A 14,859-nucleotide genomic window follows, 5' to 3' on the forward strand; every position below is an offset into this window, starting at 1 on the left:
TATCAAGAAAGACCAATTGTCTGACTTCTTTAAAAGGGAACTTAGAGAAAGATTTATTTTAAGGTAGTAACTTTTTATGTATTGTCCTTTCCATAAACCTTAAACTGAATCTAAAAATATTACCTGTGCAACACTTTTTCTCCATTATTTTGGGCAGGTTAACAAGACTGCACTTTCTGTATTGTCTGGCTCTTACTGGACGGTTAGGCGAGGCTATTATTCCAAGAGTAGAAGAGCCCTAGAGCTTCTCTGGGCACATCTGGGTCAGCCTCATCTCCTGTGCATTTGGCTCCTACACGGATGACCTCCAGAGGAGGCTCACCCCAGCTGTGCTATTTTCCTTGGCACTGTGAAGCTGGCAGGGGAAAGAGCACTGGCTGCGAGTCAGTTGCTCTGGACTCTGTCCATCCTTCACAAATCATCCACTTTCCCTCAAGGCCTCAGTTTTCTTCCCAGTAAAAGGGGCTGAACTCCATGCCCTTTATGGTTTGTAATGCTCAAGTACCAGGTTTCAGAAAAATCCCCAAAAGGTTTATTGTGATGCTACTGAACAACAATCATAGTGGGTCTATGAATTTGAATTGAATGCCTACTTTTAGTCTTGTAACAATTTTCCAAATTTAAAACGTGGGTAATAGTGAGCCTAACACCTGTATATTTCCTTTTGAGAAACCTATGTGTGAACATCAGTTTGAATTCTAAGAACAAGAACCAATATTGCCTGAAGACCAATACTGAATGGCAATATTTATGCTTTTGAGGTCTCTGTAAGCGTGGGTTGTCAGGAAAGTGATAATAGTAAAATTCAAAATAAACAAAAATTTTAGAGGGGCAACAACTTTTGCAAATGTTCTGCAAACATTGGCAACATTGTTTTGCAAAATTTTATGCAAATTCATAAAGGGCTGATAGGTTAACATACTACCAAAGAAGGTGCTAGAATCTTCTTTTCCTAGAAATTTCTTATATAAAGCTTGATTATTTCGGAGTGATTTTTGTATGATCTGGTCTGAAGGAGGAGAAAAGATTCTGTGACCATTCTGGGTTACTGAGCTTTGAGTGATGGCCTGAAAGGAACTGGCCTGATTTCTGTTTGACTACAAGGGGGCGATGGTCACCTAATACAAGGCAATGAGGGTTCTCTCTCTGTACTTCAATTCATGCTCTGAAAACAGGCAATGTGGACATAGTTACTTCTAAGGTCCTGTTTGTTTCTAAAGGTCCAGTTTTTTGATCACTACCTGGAAGGCTGCTCTTATTTCTATGCTGCCAGGTCACTGGGCAAAGACTCCTGTCCAGAGCTTCCAGAGTTGATGCAGTTTCTAATAATCTGCTGGAATTTGGTTAGTAGAGATGGAGGCTTAGAGAAAAGGGAGGGTAAAGGGTTAGACAGGGATGGGCTTGTGCTCATAACATCCACCTCCTTTAAAAAAAAAAGCAGAGAAAAATGCCTCCTCATATTCCACAGGTAATGTCCAAAAGCCTCTGGAGGAGTCTTCCTTTGCTTGTCTCCTTTTCGAATAGGAAGTCAATATACTGGAGTAATATTCATTCTGCCTGCTGTTTCTGTTATTCCCTGCTCCCCTTTTTTGGTGATTACTTTGGTAACTGGTAAAGTCTGAACATCTATTTCCTATTTCATGCCTTAACAACACATAGCAAGCCACAGGATTAAAATAATTTGATCCACAGAGTAAAATAGAGGCTTGGATCCATGGGTAGGTAAATTTTACAACTTGAAAACATTGTTTTCTTTTTTTTTTCATGCCATGAGATACTACTCTGAGGCTAAATTTTAATCCATGCCATGCCTAAGGATGTCTTTTAATTAAAAAGGAATAACTTAAATTCATTTATTAGATCTGCTCTTCTAAATGCACTCTGTTTTTCAGATGTCAGCTCATGATATCACTATCAGATTTCAGCTGTTTAGGAAACTTTTTTTTTCTTTGAAACTCATAACAAGCCTTCAAAGAATACTGTTTCCTTCTGATGTATGCAAGGTATAAAATGATAGCTGGTTGTAAGATTTACCAAGGGAGAGTGGGGAAAAGACCAACCTGGTGAAAAATCATGGGAAAAGAGGACATTCCCTCAGTGTTTGGCATGGCAGTAGACTGGGCAACCAATCTTTTAAAAATTAAGAATTTTGCAAATTTGCATGAATTTAGCAGATGGAGTTATGAAAATGTCCTTTTTTTCCCCAAAGTGTGTCCGAAATGCTTTTTCTTTAAAATTCGGCAAAGCTCTGGGTCTTAATTCCCATATAACTGAATTTTAAGTTACCATAATTTCACCACTACTCTTACATAATACTCAGATATCACTTTTCTTTGGTGGGGAGGGATAATTGAGGCAATCTGAAGTATTAGTACATTTAATTTAAGAAAGAAAAACTACTACTTTAAAACATACAGAGGCACAAATTGAGCAGACAGTTAGTTACTAAAATGGCAAGTTAGATTTCATGGAAAAGCGGACAGACTCAGGCCACTCTGGTTTAATATGAGAGCATTGGTACATCCAATGGATTTATGCACGAGAAAGGTTCAGGGAACTGGGTTGGCTGATGTTTTAAATTTCTGATTGATACTAACTCTACCTCATTGCTCCTAGATTGCTCCCTTGATATAAATAATTTAAGATTTTGAAACTAGCTTGGGAGTAATTCTCCACGTTCAGTTCTGTTGGTTTCAAAGGATAGTTGGACTTGGAGATATGCTGGTTAACTTAATGATGGTCTGATAATTCCTAAATGCATTCTCTGGGTTCATAAGTTATTTACATTTTATTTTACAGACATATTATCAAACACTACGTTTAAGGTCCCGAACTGTGTTTCTAATTTTTGAACAGCATTCATTTCATACTAGGGCTTATCACTTACTGATTCATTTTTGTCATAGATTAAATCAATTAATATGTACATAAAGTCCTATAACCATAAAGCACAAAGCACATGCTAATTATTATGTTCCTTAATTTTGAAAACTGTTTAAACTGCCCAAGATTTTCTTAGCATTTTAAACCTAGTTTTTGTAGATTTTGCATATCTTATTGGCATAAACTATGAGGAAGATGTTTACCAATATTAATTTCTCTCTCATTCACTTCTTAACAAAAACACAAACAAAAAAATCTCATTTTTAGCTACTTTCATCCATAAAACATAGACACTTACAGCTCCTTTGGCTACCATTGTTATTCTTTCTTGCTCTCCAATAGTCAGACACTCATCTTTATCATAGAAATAAATGGAGTCTGCATTTCCTGCCCCTATTTCTTCCCAAGGGAAGAAACTAAACATAGGCTTTTGTTTCTCCCAACCATATTGGCAGTCTCTTTTCTCAAGAAAAAGGATAAATTTTTCCTAAGCCATTTCAGTACTATCCTGAGTGATTTGTTATTTTTTTCCCGCTACTAAATTAGTAAGTAGATGAATCCTCGTATAACTATATTCTTGCTCTGGTATTTGGATCACACTTGAAAGAAAAATAAAACTGCTCCTAACTGATAGTCCTCCCAAATTCTTACCATCCTGTCTTGTCTTGTTAGTCTATATTATTTTTGAGGTATACCTTTAGCTAAGAAGTTAAAGAAAACCCTACCTTAAAAATACTCTACATGCCTTCCACTAAATGTAAGCAAATGTGAGAGGCAGCTAATGGAACTTCAGAAAAAAGAAAATGATATGCAAAGCAAAGTCCTACGAGGAAGAGAACCTATTAGGAGGGATTTCAATCATTTATATTCATTAAAATCTAACTGCAAAAATCTCTTTGAAAATCAGGCAAGACATTGAGAAGCTTGGTGATGGAAGTAGATGAGTGACTTTTATGAAAGCTCGGCCTGCCCAGTGGCTGGGACTAAGGGACAAAGGCACACAGCTGTCTCTTCAGAAAGCCTCATAATTCCTTCAGTGACACAGACTAGATTAAGGTGAGGGGGATATTTTACTTATTATTTTAGAAAAACTCAAAACATTTTGAGTTTTGAACATGAGCAAAACTTGGCGAAGAATACATGCTGGGTGTGTACATCTAATCTTCTGAGATACTTCTGTTGAGTTTCCAGGAAATTTTATGCCAAGATAAATTAAACAAAATAGGAAGACTTGAGGAAAAGAGAAGTGAGTTTGTTGAGGGCAGGTATGTTTATGGCTTGAAATGAGGCAGACCACGGAAAGGTGTGATCTTGGTAAAATATACAGATGGCAGAGCATCTATTTCCCTTGCTTTGAAAGAACTACAGGCTTCACTCACGCACATGGATGAGAAATTTTTCAGTAAGGTTGTACAGAGATGGGAGTAAAGTTCCCAAGGGCCTACAGAAGGAGGTTTTTTAGTACTCTTTACTCATTATCAGCAAAGGTCCATCTGGTTAATAGGTACATTATAATCAGCCCCAGGGCCTTTCGAAGGAAAAATTAGTAAGTGCCTACAGGACACCTAAAGGGTAGTTCTAGCCTATGACTTCCTATGAGACGAAGGAATGGCACTCTACTTTTTACCTCACTTTGTAGCTTTCTCCGAGTTATGTCCTATGGAATTTGGCAAAGAATTGCTACCAACTGGTAGGTGGGTATACCTGTGTATGTGTGTGCGTGTGTACATGTGTATGTGGTAGGGGAAGTGTCACCATTTATTTTATCCTTTGGTGTTAAAACATCACTTTCTGGGAACCCTGCCAAGGGTTCAGAACTGAAGCTACCTCAGAAAGAGATTGTATGGGGCAGAACAAGCACTTGGTTAAGATTAAATGTAACCTCTCTTTGCCTCATTTTTCTCATCTATAAATGGGAATAACACTATATAGTAAAAAAAAAAATAAAATAATAACTCTACTTCATATATTTGTTGTGAAGATGAAATGAGCTAAGACACATAGAAGGATTAGTGTCACATACCTAGTCATCACTAAATCCTAGGTACCATTACTTATGATTATGATTATTAAAGGATTTGAGTTCTAATTCTAGCTCCTTACTAACCACTCAGTACAGTTCTCACCTCCCTGTGTTTCAACCGCCTCATTTTTAAATTGGGCATAAATATACTAGATCCAAACCAACTGGCTTTTTCCCCCATCAAATTTGATGGTGAATGTGAAAAAATATATTGGAGAAAATAAAGTGTTAGCAGAATGGAATGTATGTATATGTTGTAGTCTCTGTTTCTCTGAGACTTTTTGAGCTATGCTTACTATATGCTCTGTGTCATGCTAGATGTGGCAGTGATACACTGTATCAGGAGCTAGTAAATAAATATACCTTTCATGGTCAGTTGGATAGCATGGAAACGAGCTCCCCAAATAGTGAGGAGCACATGGAAAAATACAGGTAATGGCATAAATCCACACGGCATGGGAGGGAAGCCTAGGGTTCCACTACCCGAAAGCATTATGTCCAATGAAAGCATCTAAAACCATGGAGACTGGCGATAAAACCGCAGCTGCATCATAAGCAGAGATGTCAAAGTTAAAAGACATAGACACACACTGTGTCCTGAAATGAGGGGGTCTGGCAGGGACAGGAATACTCTGGCAGCTCATGCAAAACAGGCACTTTCTAATCACAGGAAGCAGTCAAGACAGGGCCTCCGACCTGCAGTCGAGAGGGTTCTTACCTTTTTGACATCCCTGACCAAGTGGTACAATGTGTTTGAGGGCCCATGTCTCTGAAAACAAGAAGAATCAAATGGTTTTGCTAGTCAGGGGCTCTCATTGGCAAGGCAACAAGGATCTGGAAGGAAGGGTTCTGGCTGGCGGAGGGGAAGTTCATTAAGATGAACCTTGTTCTAGTTGCTCAGTTGTACCTGTCTTTTCTAAACAAACACAGAGGCAGGTTTTTGGATTGTGGCTCCTCAAGAAAAAGCATTTGAGGTTCTAGATTCAAACTTTGCAAAGGAGGCCATCAACTCTGTTGACTGCTGGGCCAAAACATCATTCAAGAGGCTAGCTGTGCAGCAGGGGGAGACAAAAGGGCCAGTTTACTGCATTAGAACTACAATTTGGTACACTGCCAATCACAACTTGTTTATTACCCATAATGAATGAGAAACTGGCTAAAGCAGGGTTTGGCAGACTTTTTCTGTAAATAGCTAGATGGTTAGTATCTTAGACTTTGTGGGCCATACAGTCTTCATCGCAACTGTTCAACTCTGCCATTGTGCAAAAGATCCTTACCTTTGCTTAAGGTAAGAATAAAGTGAAGTGGTTTGCCATTCTCTTCTCTTTCAGGAACAGGAATACCAGATGAAACACAGGATGCTTAGTTAAATCTGAATTCCAGACAGCCAATGAATAACTTCTTTTTTTGTTTTAATTTTCATTCATTTTATTAATTCTTAATGTTGAACTTTTATTTGTCATATTGATGGCCTTTTTTTTTTTTTTAATCTGTTTTTATTTTTGGCTGTGTTGGGTCTTTGTTGCTGTGTGCAGGCTTTCTCTAGTTGCAGCGAGTGGTGGCTACTCTTTGTTGCGGTGCGTGGGCTTCTCACTGTTGTGGCTTCTCTTGTTGCAGAGCATGGGCTCTAGGCACACCGGCTTCAGTACTTGTGGCACGCGGGCTCTAGAGCGCAGGCTCAGTAGTTGTGGTGCATGGGCTTAGTTGCTCTGCAGCATGTGGGATCTTCCTGGGCCAGGGATCGAACCCCTGTCCCCTGCATTGGCAGGCGAATTCTTAACCACTGCGCCACCAGGGAAGCCCTGATGGCCTATTTTGTATTTCTTTTTAGTATTCATGTATTTTTTATGTATCAAATTAAAAGTTTTAAATGTAACTATATCTCTTAATCTTTTGATTTACAGCTTCTTTTGCTTTTATGTTTCCTCATCTTTTTTAAATTGAGGTAAAATTGACATATATTAGTTCCAGGTGTACAACACAGTGATTCAATATTTGTATATATGGCAAAATGATCATTACAATAAGTCTATTTAATATCTGTCACCATACATAGTTCCTAGATTTTTTTCTTGTGATAAGGACCTTAAAGATCTACTCTCTTAGCAACTTTCAAATATGCAATACAATATTATTAACTATAGTCACTGTGCTGTATATTACATCCTCATGACATTTATTTTATAAATAAATTTGGAATTTTGTACATTTTGACCAATAACAATGAATAATTTTGAGTATAAGTATGTCTTGTGCAATATGTGAGACATACTAAACATTATTTGTTCTTTATCTGAAATTCAAACCTAACTGGGAATTCTGTATTTTTGTTTGCTAAATCTGGTGACCGTATTGGAAGATCTTGAACAGTGATGGCAAATCCTTAAGCACTGTTGGAACACATTCAAGTATTCAAGACAATCTCTGTGTACCGCCTCAACTACTGGCCCCTTCAGGCGGACATACTCATCAGAACTCTTTTTCCACTGAGGGATGCAGTATTGTGTAGGGATTAAACATGCAAACTCTGGAGTCAGAATGCCTGGCTCCAAACCTGACCCTGCTGCTTACCAGCTGTGACCATAGGCAAGCTGCTTAACTGTGACTCAGTCTTACTATCTATAAAATGAGGATAATACTACCACTTATCTGGTAGGGCTGTTGTGAGGATTAAATGATGAAATATTTATAAAACTATTAAAATAGTGCTTAGAAAATGTTAGCTATTCTTATCACTGAGGCCATTCACTGTTCCATAATCCTTTTCAACAGAGTACTCTAGGGAATGCTGATTACACTTGACTGGAGTGATGAAATCTATTGGCCTTTCTTGATCTATAACTTTCCTACTTACTTCTTTCCAATCACTGGAATAAATCACTCTACTCCCTTGATTCTCTAATTTATATGAAGGTCATTCAACTCTGTGTTTTCATTTATTTATTTTACTGAAAACCCCATTATTATTCTTTCCCCAGTTTTATTGAGATAAAATTGACATGTAACATTGTGTAAGTTTAAGGTGTACAGTGTGATGATTTGATGCTCGTATATATTGTGAAATGTCTACCACAATAAGGTTAGTTAACATATCCTTCACCTCACTTAATAATCATTTTGCTGTTGTTATGGTGAGAACATTAAAGCTCTGATCTCATAGTAACTTGCAAGTATACAATATAGTACTGTTAACTACAGTCACAATGCTGTACATTAGATCCCTGAAACATATTCATCTTATAACTGAAAGTTTGTATCCTTTGGCCAACATCTCCCCATTTCCCCCACCCCTCGGCCCCAACTTTTTTGAGGAACCTCCATATTGTTTCCTATATTTTGTTCCCTTGTCTAATATTAGTTAACTGTATATGCATGAGTTTATTGCTGGGCTCTTGATTCTGTTCCATTGGTCTATGTGTCTGTTTTTATGCTGATACCATACTATTTCAATTACTGTATCTTTGTGATATAGTTTGAAATCAAGAAGTGTGATGTCTCCACCTTTGTTCTTCTTTCTCATGATTTCTTTGCCTATTCAGGGTCTTTGATGTTTCAATGCAAATTTTAGGAATGTTTTTTTAACTATTTCTGTGAAAAATGCCATCAGAATTGCATTGAATCTATAGATGGTTTTGGGTAGCATGAACATTTTAACAATATTAACACTTCCAGTTCATGAACATGAGATATCTTTCCATTTATTTGTGCCTTCTTCAATTTCTTTTATCAATGTTATAGTTTTTGATATATAGATCTTTCACTTCTTTGGTTAAGTTTATTCCTAAGTATTTTATTGTTTTTGGTGCTGTTGTAAATGGAATTGTTTTCTTTGTTTCTTTTTCAGATAGTTCATTGTTAGCATACATAAATACAATTGATTTTTGTATGTTGCTTCTGTATATTGAAACTTACTGAATTTATTAGTTCTAATAGTTTTTTTGGTGGCGTCTTTAGGATTTTCTGTATACAAGATGCTGTTATCAGGGCCTCCCTGGTGGCGCAGTGGTTGAGAGTCCGCCTGCCGATGCAGGGGATACGGGTTCGTGCCCCGGTCCGGGAGGATCCCACATGCCGCGGAGCGGCTGGGCCCGTGAGCCATGGGCGCTGAGCTTGCGCGTCCGGCAATGGGAAAGGCCACGACAGTGAGAGGCCCACATATCGCAAAAAAAAAAAAAAAAAAAAAGATGCTGTTATCAGCAAACAGAGACAATTTTCTTTCTTCCTTTTCAATTTGGATAAAAAATTTTGATTGCTTTTTCTCCTTTTTTTTTTTGGCCTAATTTCTCTGGCTACGACTTCCAGTACCATGTTGAATAGGAGTGGTAAGAGTGGGCACAATTTTCTTGTTCCTGATCTCAGAGGGAAAGCTTTCAATCTTTCGCCATTGAGTATGATGTTAGCTATGGGTTTGTCATATATGGCCTTTATTACATTGAGGTGTGTTACTTTTACACTCAATTTGTTGAGAGTTTTTACCATGAAAGGATGTTGAATTTTGTCAAATATATTTTCTGCATCCACTGAGATGATCATATGATTTTTGTCTTTCATTCTATTAATGTGATGTATCACATTTATTAATTTGCATATGTTAAAACATCCTTGCATCTAGGAAGACTCCCACTTGACCATGGTATACCATCTTTTTAATGTGCTTCAATTTGGTTTGCTAGTATTTTGTTGAGAATTTTTGCAACTATATTCATCAGGAATATTGACCTGTAGTTTTCTTTTCTTGCAGTGTCCTTATCTGGCTTTGCTATTATGGTAATACTGGCCTCCTAAAATAAGTTTGGGAACATTCCCTCCTCTTCAATTTTTTTTGAAGAATTGGAAAAGAATTGGAGTTAATTCTTTAAATGTTTGGTAGAATTCACCTGTGAAGCCATCTGGTCCTGGGCTTTTCTTTGTTGGGAGGTTTTTGATTCCTGATTCAATCTCCTTACTTGCTATTGGTCCACATGCAGCCTTGGCTGATGGAGTGTACTCATGTAGCTGCAGGGTCTTGCAGTTCTAGGGTCTTGCATTTCCACAGCTGTGATGGTGTTTGTCAGGCCAGCAGTGTACAGGTGCACAGCCAGAGATGCTAGCTTTCAGAGTGTGCACAGCAGTGGAGGTCAGCCATGGGGGTCTAGGCTGGGTTCTTGCAATCGTGTAGCCACAGAGGCCTGGGCTGGCTGCTGGTGTGGACCAGCAGGGGTGAGGGGAGAGGGAGTGGTGAGGGGCTTGGGTGACTGGTGTCTATGAACGCAAATATCTGTAGAGCAAAAGCCAGTGAAATCTGCAGGGGTCTGTGGCAGCTGTGCTGGCTACTGGTTTCTTCACTGGTGAAAAATGCCAGGGTCCTCTGCAGAGCAGGTCCCTGGGAACCGTGGTTACTCAGCCTTCAGCCTGGCTGATACTGTGTTCCTAGCTATCACAGTATGTCTCAGCTTTGCAGGTCTCTGGGTGGGGTGAAACCAAAGTGTGTCCTTTGTGCAGTGCCCTGAAAGGCTCACTGGCTCTCTCTTTTCCAGTGAGGGGAACTATTTCTAGCTGAGGAGCTTCCTCTTGGCACAGAGCTGTGCTGGCCTCAGGGGACATGGTGATACAGACACAATGAAGCTGTTCTTCCTCTCCTTTTTGTGTGGTTATTTTCAGATATTTTTTGTTCCACTGTTTTGCTGAAGTTTCTTAATTGAACCCCTGAGCTCTCCTAGAGCTGTCTTTGTCTGTGGGTAGCTGTCTAATTGTTGATCTTTGTAGGGGGGGATAGAGGCTGGGTCTCCCACTCTGCCATTCTGGCCTATTATTACTGAAAGTCTTAGTATGCGGAACTGAGAAAAATCTGCAGAGAAAACAGAAACGTGGGGTCATTCCACTAACTTGTTTTCTACTTCCAGCAGTGGGAATGTTACAGAGCCAGGGTGGCACCAGCTAATACCTATCACTGGCTGGGGACAGGTCAACAAGCTCCATCTCATTAGTGCTGTGGGTGGTGGGACAAAGAGGGACTGTGACAAATGAAGGGAAAAACAGTCTCTGAGAAAGAAGCTTTGGTTCAGTACTGGATTCTTTCTTTACTTAGAAATTTTGTTATCTTGAATAAGCCAATTCTCTCCTTGGCCTCAGTTTCCTCATCTGTAAAATGGGGGAAAACAATATCTACTCTTTAAACTTCATTGTATTTTAGTGAGTATCAGCTCAGAGCTGATGTACTTAACTCACTGGATACTCTCAACAACTTCATAAAGAGTAGGTTTTCTTTTGATTACTTCTTGGTATCCCGAGTGAATGAATTAACAAATCATTATAAAACAAAACAAAAAAAATCTTTCTGGGTAACTCCAAACAAGAGGATTTTACATTTTATCCTATTATAGTGGAATGAATGAACTTCATAGCTCTGAGGATAACAAGATGGTGCAGGATAGTTAATCAGCCTCCTTTGATGCTTGGAGTTAAATCAATCCTCCTCTGCTGATTGCCTCAAACACCCTCTGGGCTTACAGAATAAAGTGTGTTCTAATTTCCAGAGCCGTATGATTTTGTGTAAGAAACTGAGAACATTACCTTTTGGTGATCACGTAACTTTCTGCTTCTTAGATGCTGACAACTGAGCAGTTAAAACAAGTGGATTCTTGGTGACTTGGTGTTTGTTGTCTGTACAGGTCTAAGGGAGCATTTGTGGAAAATGATCCATGCATTTGGAGGGGAGGGCAGGGACTCACAGACATGTGGGGGGCAGGAGAAGGTAAAACAAACACACACAAAAAGTAGAGAAAATAAAATGTGCCTTAGCTTGGTCCTACCGTATTGTACAATTCCTCTAGTCTGGAGATGGTGAGAAAACGGTGCATGCTTACTCCATTCTCTATGAGTAATTTCACAAAATCCACTCTGTCCAGAACTAGGGCATCCAACATGGCTTGCTCCAGAGACCCCACCTGCAAATCAAGTCAGAGTTAGTCTGACTCAGGGTCTAAGGATGTAGTTCTCTGGCATTCTCCTGAATAGTTTAGAAATGGATGCCTTTGACATCTGGTAAACCTTCAGCATCCCCAAGAACATGCTAGCAAGAGTTGCCCAACCCCACTTCTGGGACAGTCACAGTCTCCTATGTTTTGGGGCTTGTTTTTGCAAACAGAACACAAGGATCTCTAGTTCCAAAAGCTATTTCTTCCTTGAATCTCTTTTTTTGTTTCTAGATTCTGAGAAGGTGCAAGGGTTTACAAGGCTTTCCCTCTTCCAACTCTCTGACCTAACTTCTACAAAACCAGTGAAGTGCCAAAGTGAGTACTTTACTGTCTTCACTGTCATCTTCCTTAGGCTCTAAATTGGACTCCTGGCTGACCTGAGAGGAGGGATCCTAGTAAACAGACCAGAAAGAAGGCTGCTCTTTTTGTTTTTAGTTAAGTGATACTACCTTGTCTCCACCTTGCCCATTTCTACACGGAGGCCCAGTAACTATTTAGGTCATTTGGTCTGTTTACTAGGGTTTTATTTAACTTCTTTCACAAAAATTTCCCAGTGTCCAGATTCCTTGACAAATCTTTCCACACTAGAAATTCATTTGCACTAAATGAAGCCAGGGTTTCAATCCTAGGCAGAAGCTCTCTGGGGCAGAGGAAGGGTTAAAAAAGACCTGTACATGAAGGTGTTGTCCTGCAGTGATTCCAGGCACAGAAATCAAATCCCAGACTGTTGGCTGCCTCCTGGGCATGCAAGCATACACCACCCAATGGCCAATTTTCCAAGTTTTTATTTTTGGTAGAGCCAGTTGACGGAAACAAACCAAGAACAGTTACATAAAGCTTTCGTTGCCTCTGTATTGTTCTTGGGTTCAGGGAGGACCTATGCTCAGCCTCCAGGACCAGATGGCACCGGCACGTGGAAGCCTGCTAATTCTGTATCCTAAGGTGCGACCCAGCCCCACACCAGCATGGGGTGCCAGCGAATGGCAGCAGAAACCTCCGGGACAACCAGAAACAAACTGCTAACTCTGCTCCTTACTTAGTTTTAATTAACACAATTTTGTCTTATATATATTTTTTCAGGCATATAAAAGAAATGGCATTAGTTGTAGCTAAACATAGCTATCAAAGGCCACTCAGAGAAATGGAAATGTTTGGAACATTTGGAGCTGTGCTTTGTCATATCTTCCACCAGATGACAGTGTTTTCCTAAATATAAGAAAGGGAGCTGAGAAAGAGGACAGCTACAAAGGAACGTTTCCACCCTAAAGAAAAAGCAGCGGTTTCCTGAGCCGCTCTCAGAGATTCCTTAAACAAATACCCTTGCCCAAGCAAGTGGGCTTTTCAGGGGTGACAACATATACTCTACCGGCCACTGTTGCCCATAAATAAAGATCTGGCTGCGGGCGATGTCGACTCTGTTCCAGGCTAAAGCTAAGCTCAGTTGGTCTGGGGCCGAGGCATTGGCTCCTGTGTGTAGATAAGTAGGAGAGAAGAATGAGAGAGAGAAAACAGCACTCAGTTATTATACCAAGAAGACCCACTCCATCGCTCTCCCACCCACCCCCTCTTCCTGGAGAGCAGACTTGGCTGTACAGCCTGGGTTCTCATACTTGGCCCTACTGCCATTTTGAGCAGGATAATTATCATGTCCTATATATTGTAGAATATTTAGCAGCATCTCAGGACCCAGTAGATGCCAACAGCACCTCTCCCACCAAGCCATGACAACCAAAAATATCTCCAGACATTGCCAAACGCCCCCAGGAGTGAAGGGAGACAATATTAACCCAACTGCTGCTCTACAGCTTTGCTAGTCAAGGTGTGGTTCACAGGGCAGCAGCGGCAGCATCACCTGGGCACTTATTAGAAAGGCAGAATCCCAGGCCCCACCCCAGACCTACTAAATCAGAATCTGTATTTCAACAAGATCCCAGGTGATTCCTATACATGTTGAAGTTTGGGAAGCCTGCTCTACAACACAGTTTGTTTCTGCTGGCCAATCACTGGTTTCAAGGCATCATTTGAATTATATATTGCATGGTGATGGTGCCCTTGTCAAGAAAGTGAGCCAGCTTTAACACTCTACTGAAAAAGAGTTAAGAAGATCTTTTAAGAGAAAGGCAAACAAGTGGCTGAGGTTTACTTTGATTTGTGAGTAGAAACCACTGAACAATTTTTCAGTTTCCCATTATTCTCCAGACTCTGTCACTAGATCTGCACTGTCTATGTGTGGCTATTTAAATCTAAACTAATTAAAATTAAATTAAAACTTTAATTCCTCACTCATAGTAGCCACATTTCAAGTGCTCAGTAGTAGCACGTGGCTGGTGGCCTTTGAATTGGACAGTGCAAGTACAGAACAGTTCCATCATCCCAGAGATGGTTTACTGGGACAGAGCTGGTCTAAATCAATGTATCCTGTCCATAAATGCAACCTGCCAAGCAGCGGGATGTGAGATTGAGAATGAAGAGAAAAATGGGCTACAGTCAGAGGATCTGAGTCTGCCATTTCACTGCTGTGTGGCACTGGACCTCTCTAAGCCACTGCTTTATCATCTGTAAAATGGGGACAATAAAAGTTATTCTGTTGGGCTTCCCTGGTGGCGCAGTCGTTGAGAGTCCACCTGCCGATGCAGCGGATGCAGGTTCGTGCCCCGGTCTGGGAAGATCCCACATGCCGCAAAGCGGCTGGGCCCGTGAGCCATGGCTGCTGAGCCTGCGCATCCGGAGCCTGTGCTCCGCAACAGGAGAGGCCACAACAGTGAGAGGCCCGCGTGCAGCAAAAAAAAAAAGAAAAAAAAAAAGTTATCCTGTTTACCCAACTGAGATGTGAGACTGAAATGGGATTATATAAATGAACTCCAACGTGAACAGGGTTATTTCAATTCATCAATATCCTTGGTGCACTGAGCAAGACACATCCCTAAATATTTGCCAGACTTCATGCTGCTGGATGTCCCACCACCAGGGGAGCAGGATAAAGAGATGACACTCTTT

General features: G+C 40.1%; 1 protein-coding gene across 3 annotated transcripts in view; it reads right to left on the reverse strand.

The window, feature by feature from the left end:
* The window catches only part of TRPM3 (transient receptor potential cation channel subfamily M member 3), a 122,693-nt gene that overhangs the window by 86,569 nt on the left and 21,265 nt on the right, over positions 1 to 14,859 (reverse strand). For all 3 annotated transcript variants that reach the window (XM_007446058.1, XM_007446057.1, XM_007446059.1), the window contains exons 2-4: positions 13,229 to 13,329; positions 11,698 to 11,832; positions 5,625 to 5,675 (exon numbers count right to left, since the gene is read on the reverse strand). In XM_007446058.1, the coding sequence (XP_007446120.1) occupies positions 5,625 to 5,675; positions 11,698 to 11,832; positions 13,229 to 13,329 (287 nt within the window). The remainder of the gene's footprint in view (positions 1 to 5,624; positions 5,676 to 11,697; positions 11,833 to 13,228; positions 13,330 to 14,859) is intronic.

This window comes from Lipotes vexillifer, unplaced genomic scaffold (assembly GCF_000442215.2).
Source record: "Lipotes vexillifer unplaced genomic scaffold, Lipotes_vexillifer_v1.1 scaffold1335, whole genome shotgun sequence".
Classification (NCBI taxonomy): domain Eukaryota; kingdom Metazoa; phylum Chordata; class Mammalia; order Artiodactyla; family Lipotidae; genus Lipotes; species Lipotes vexillifer.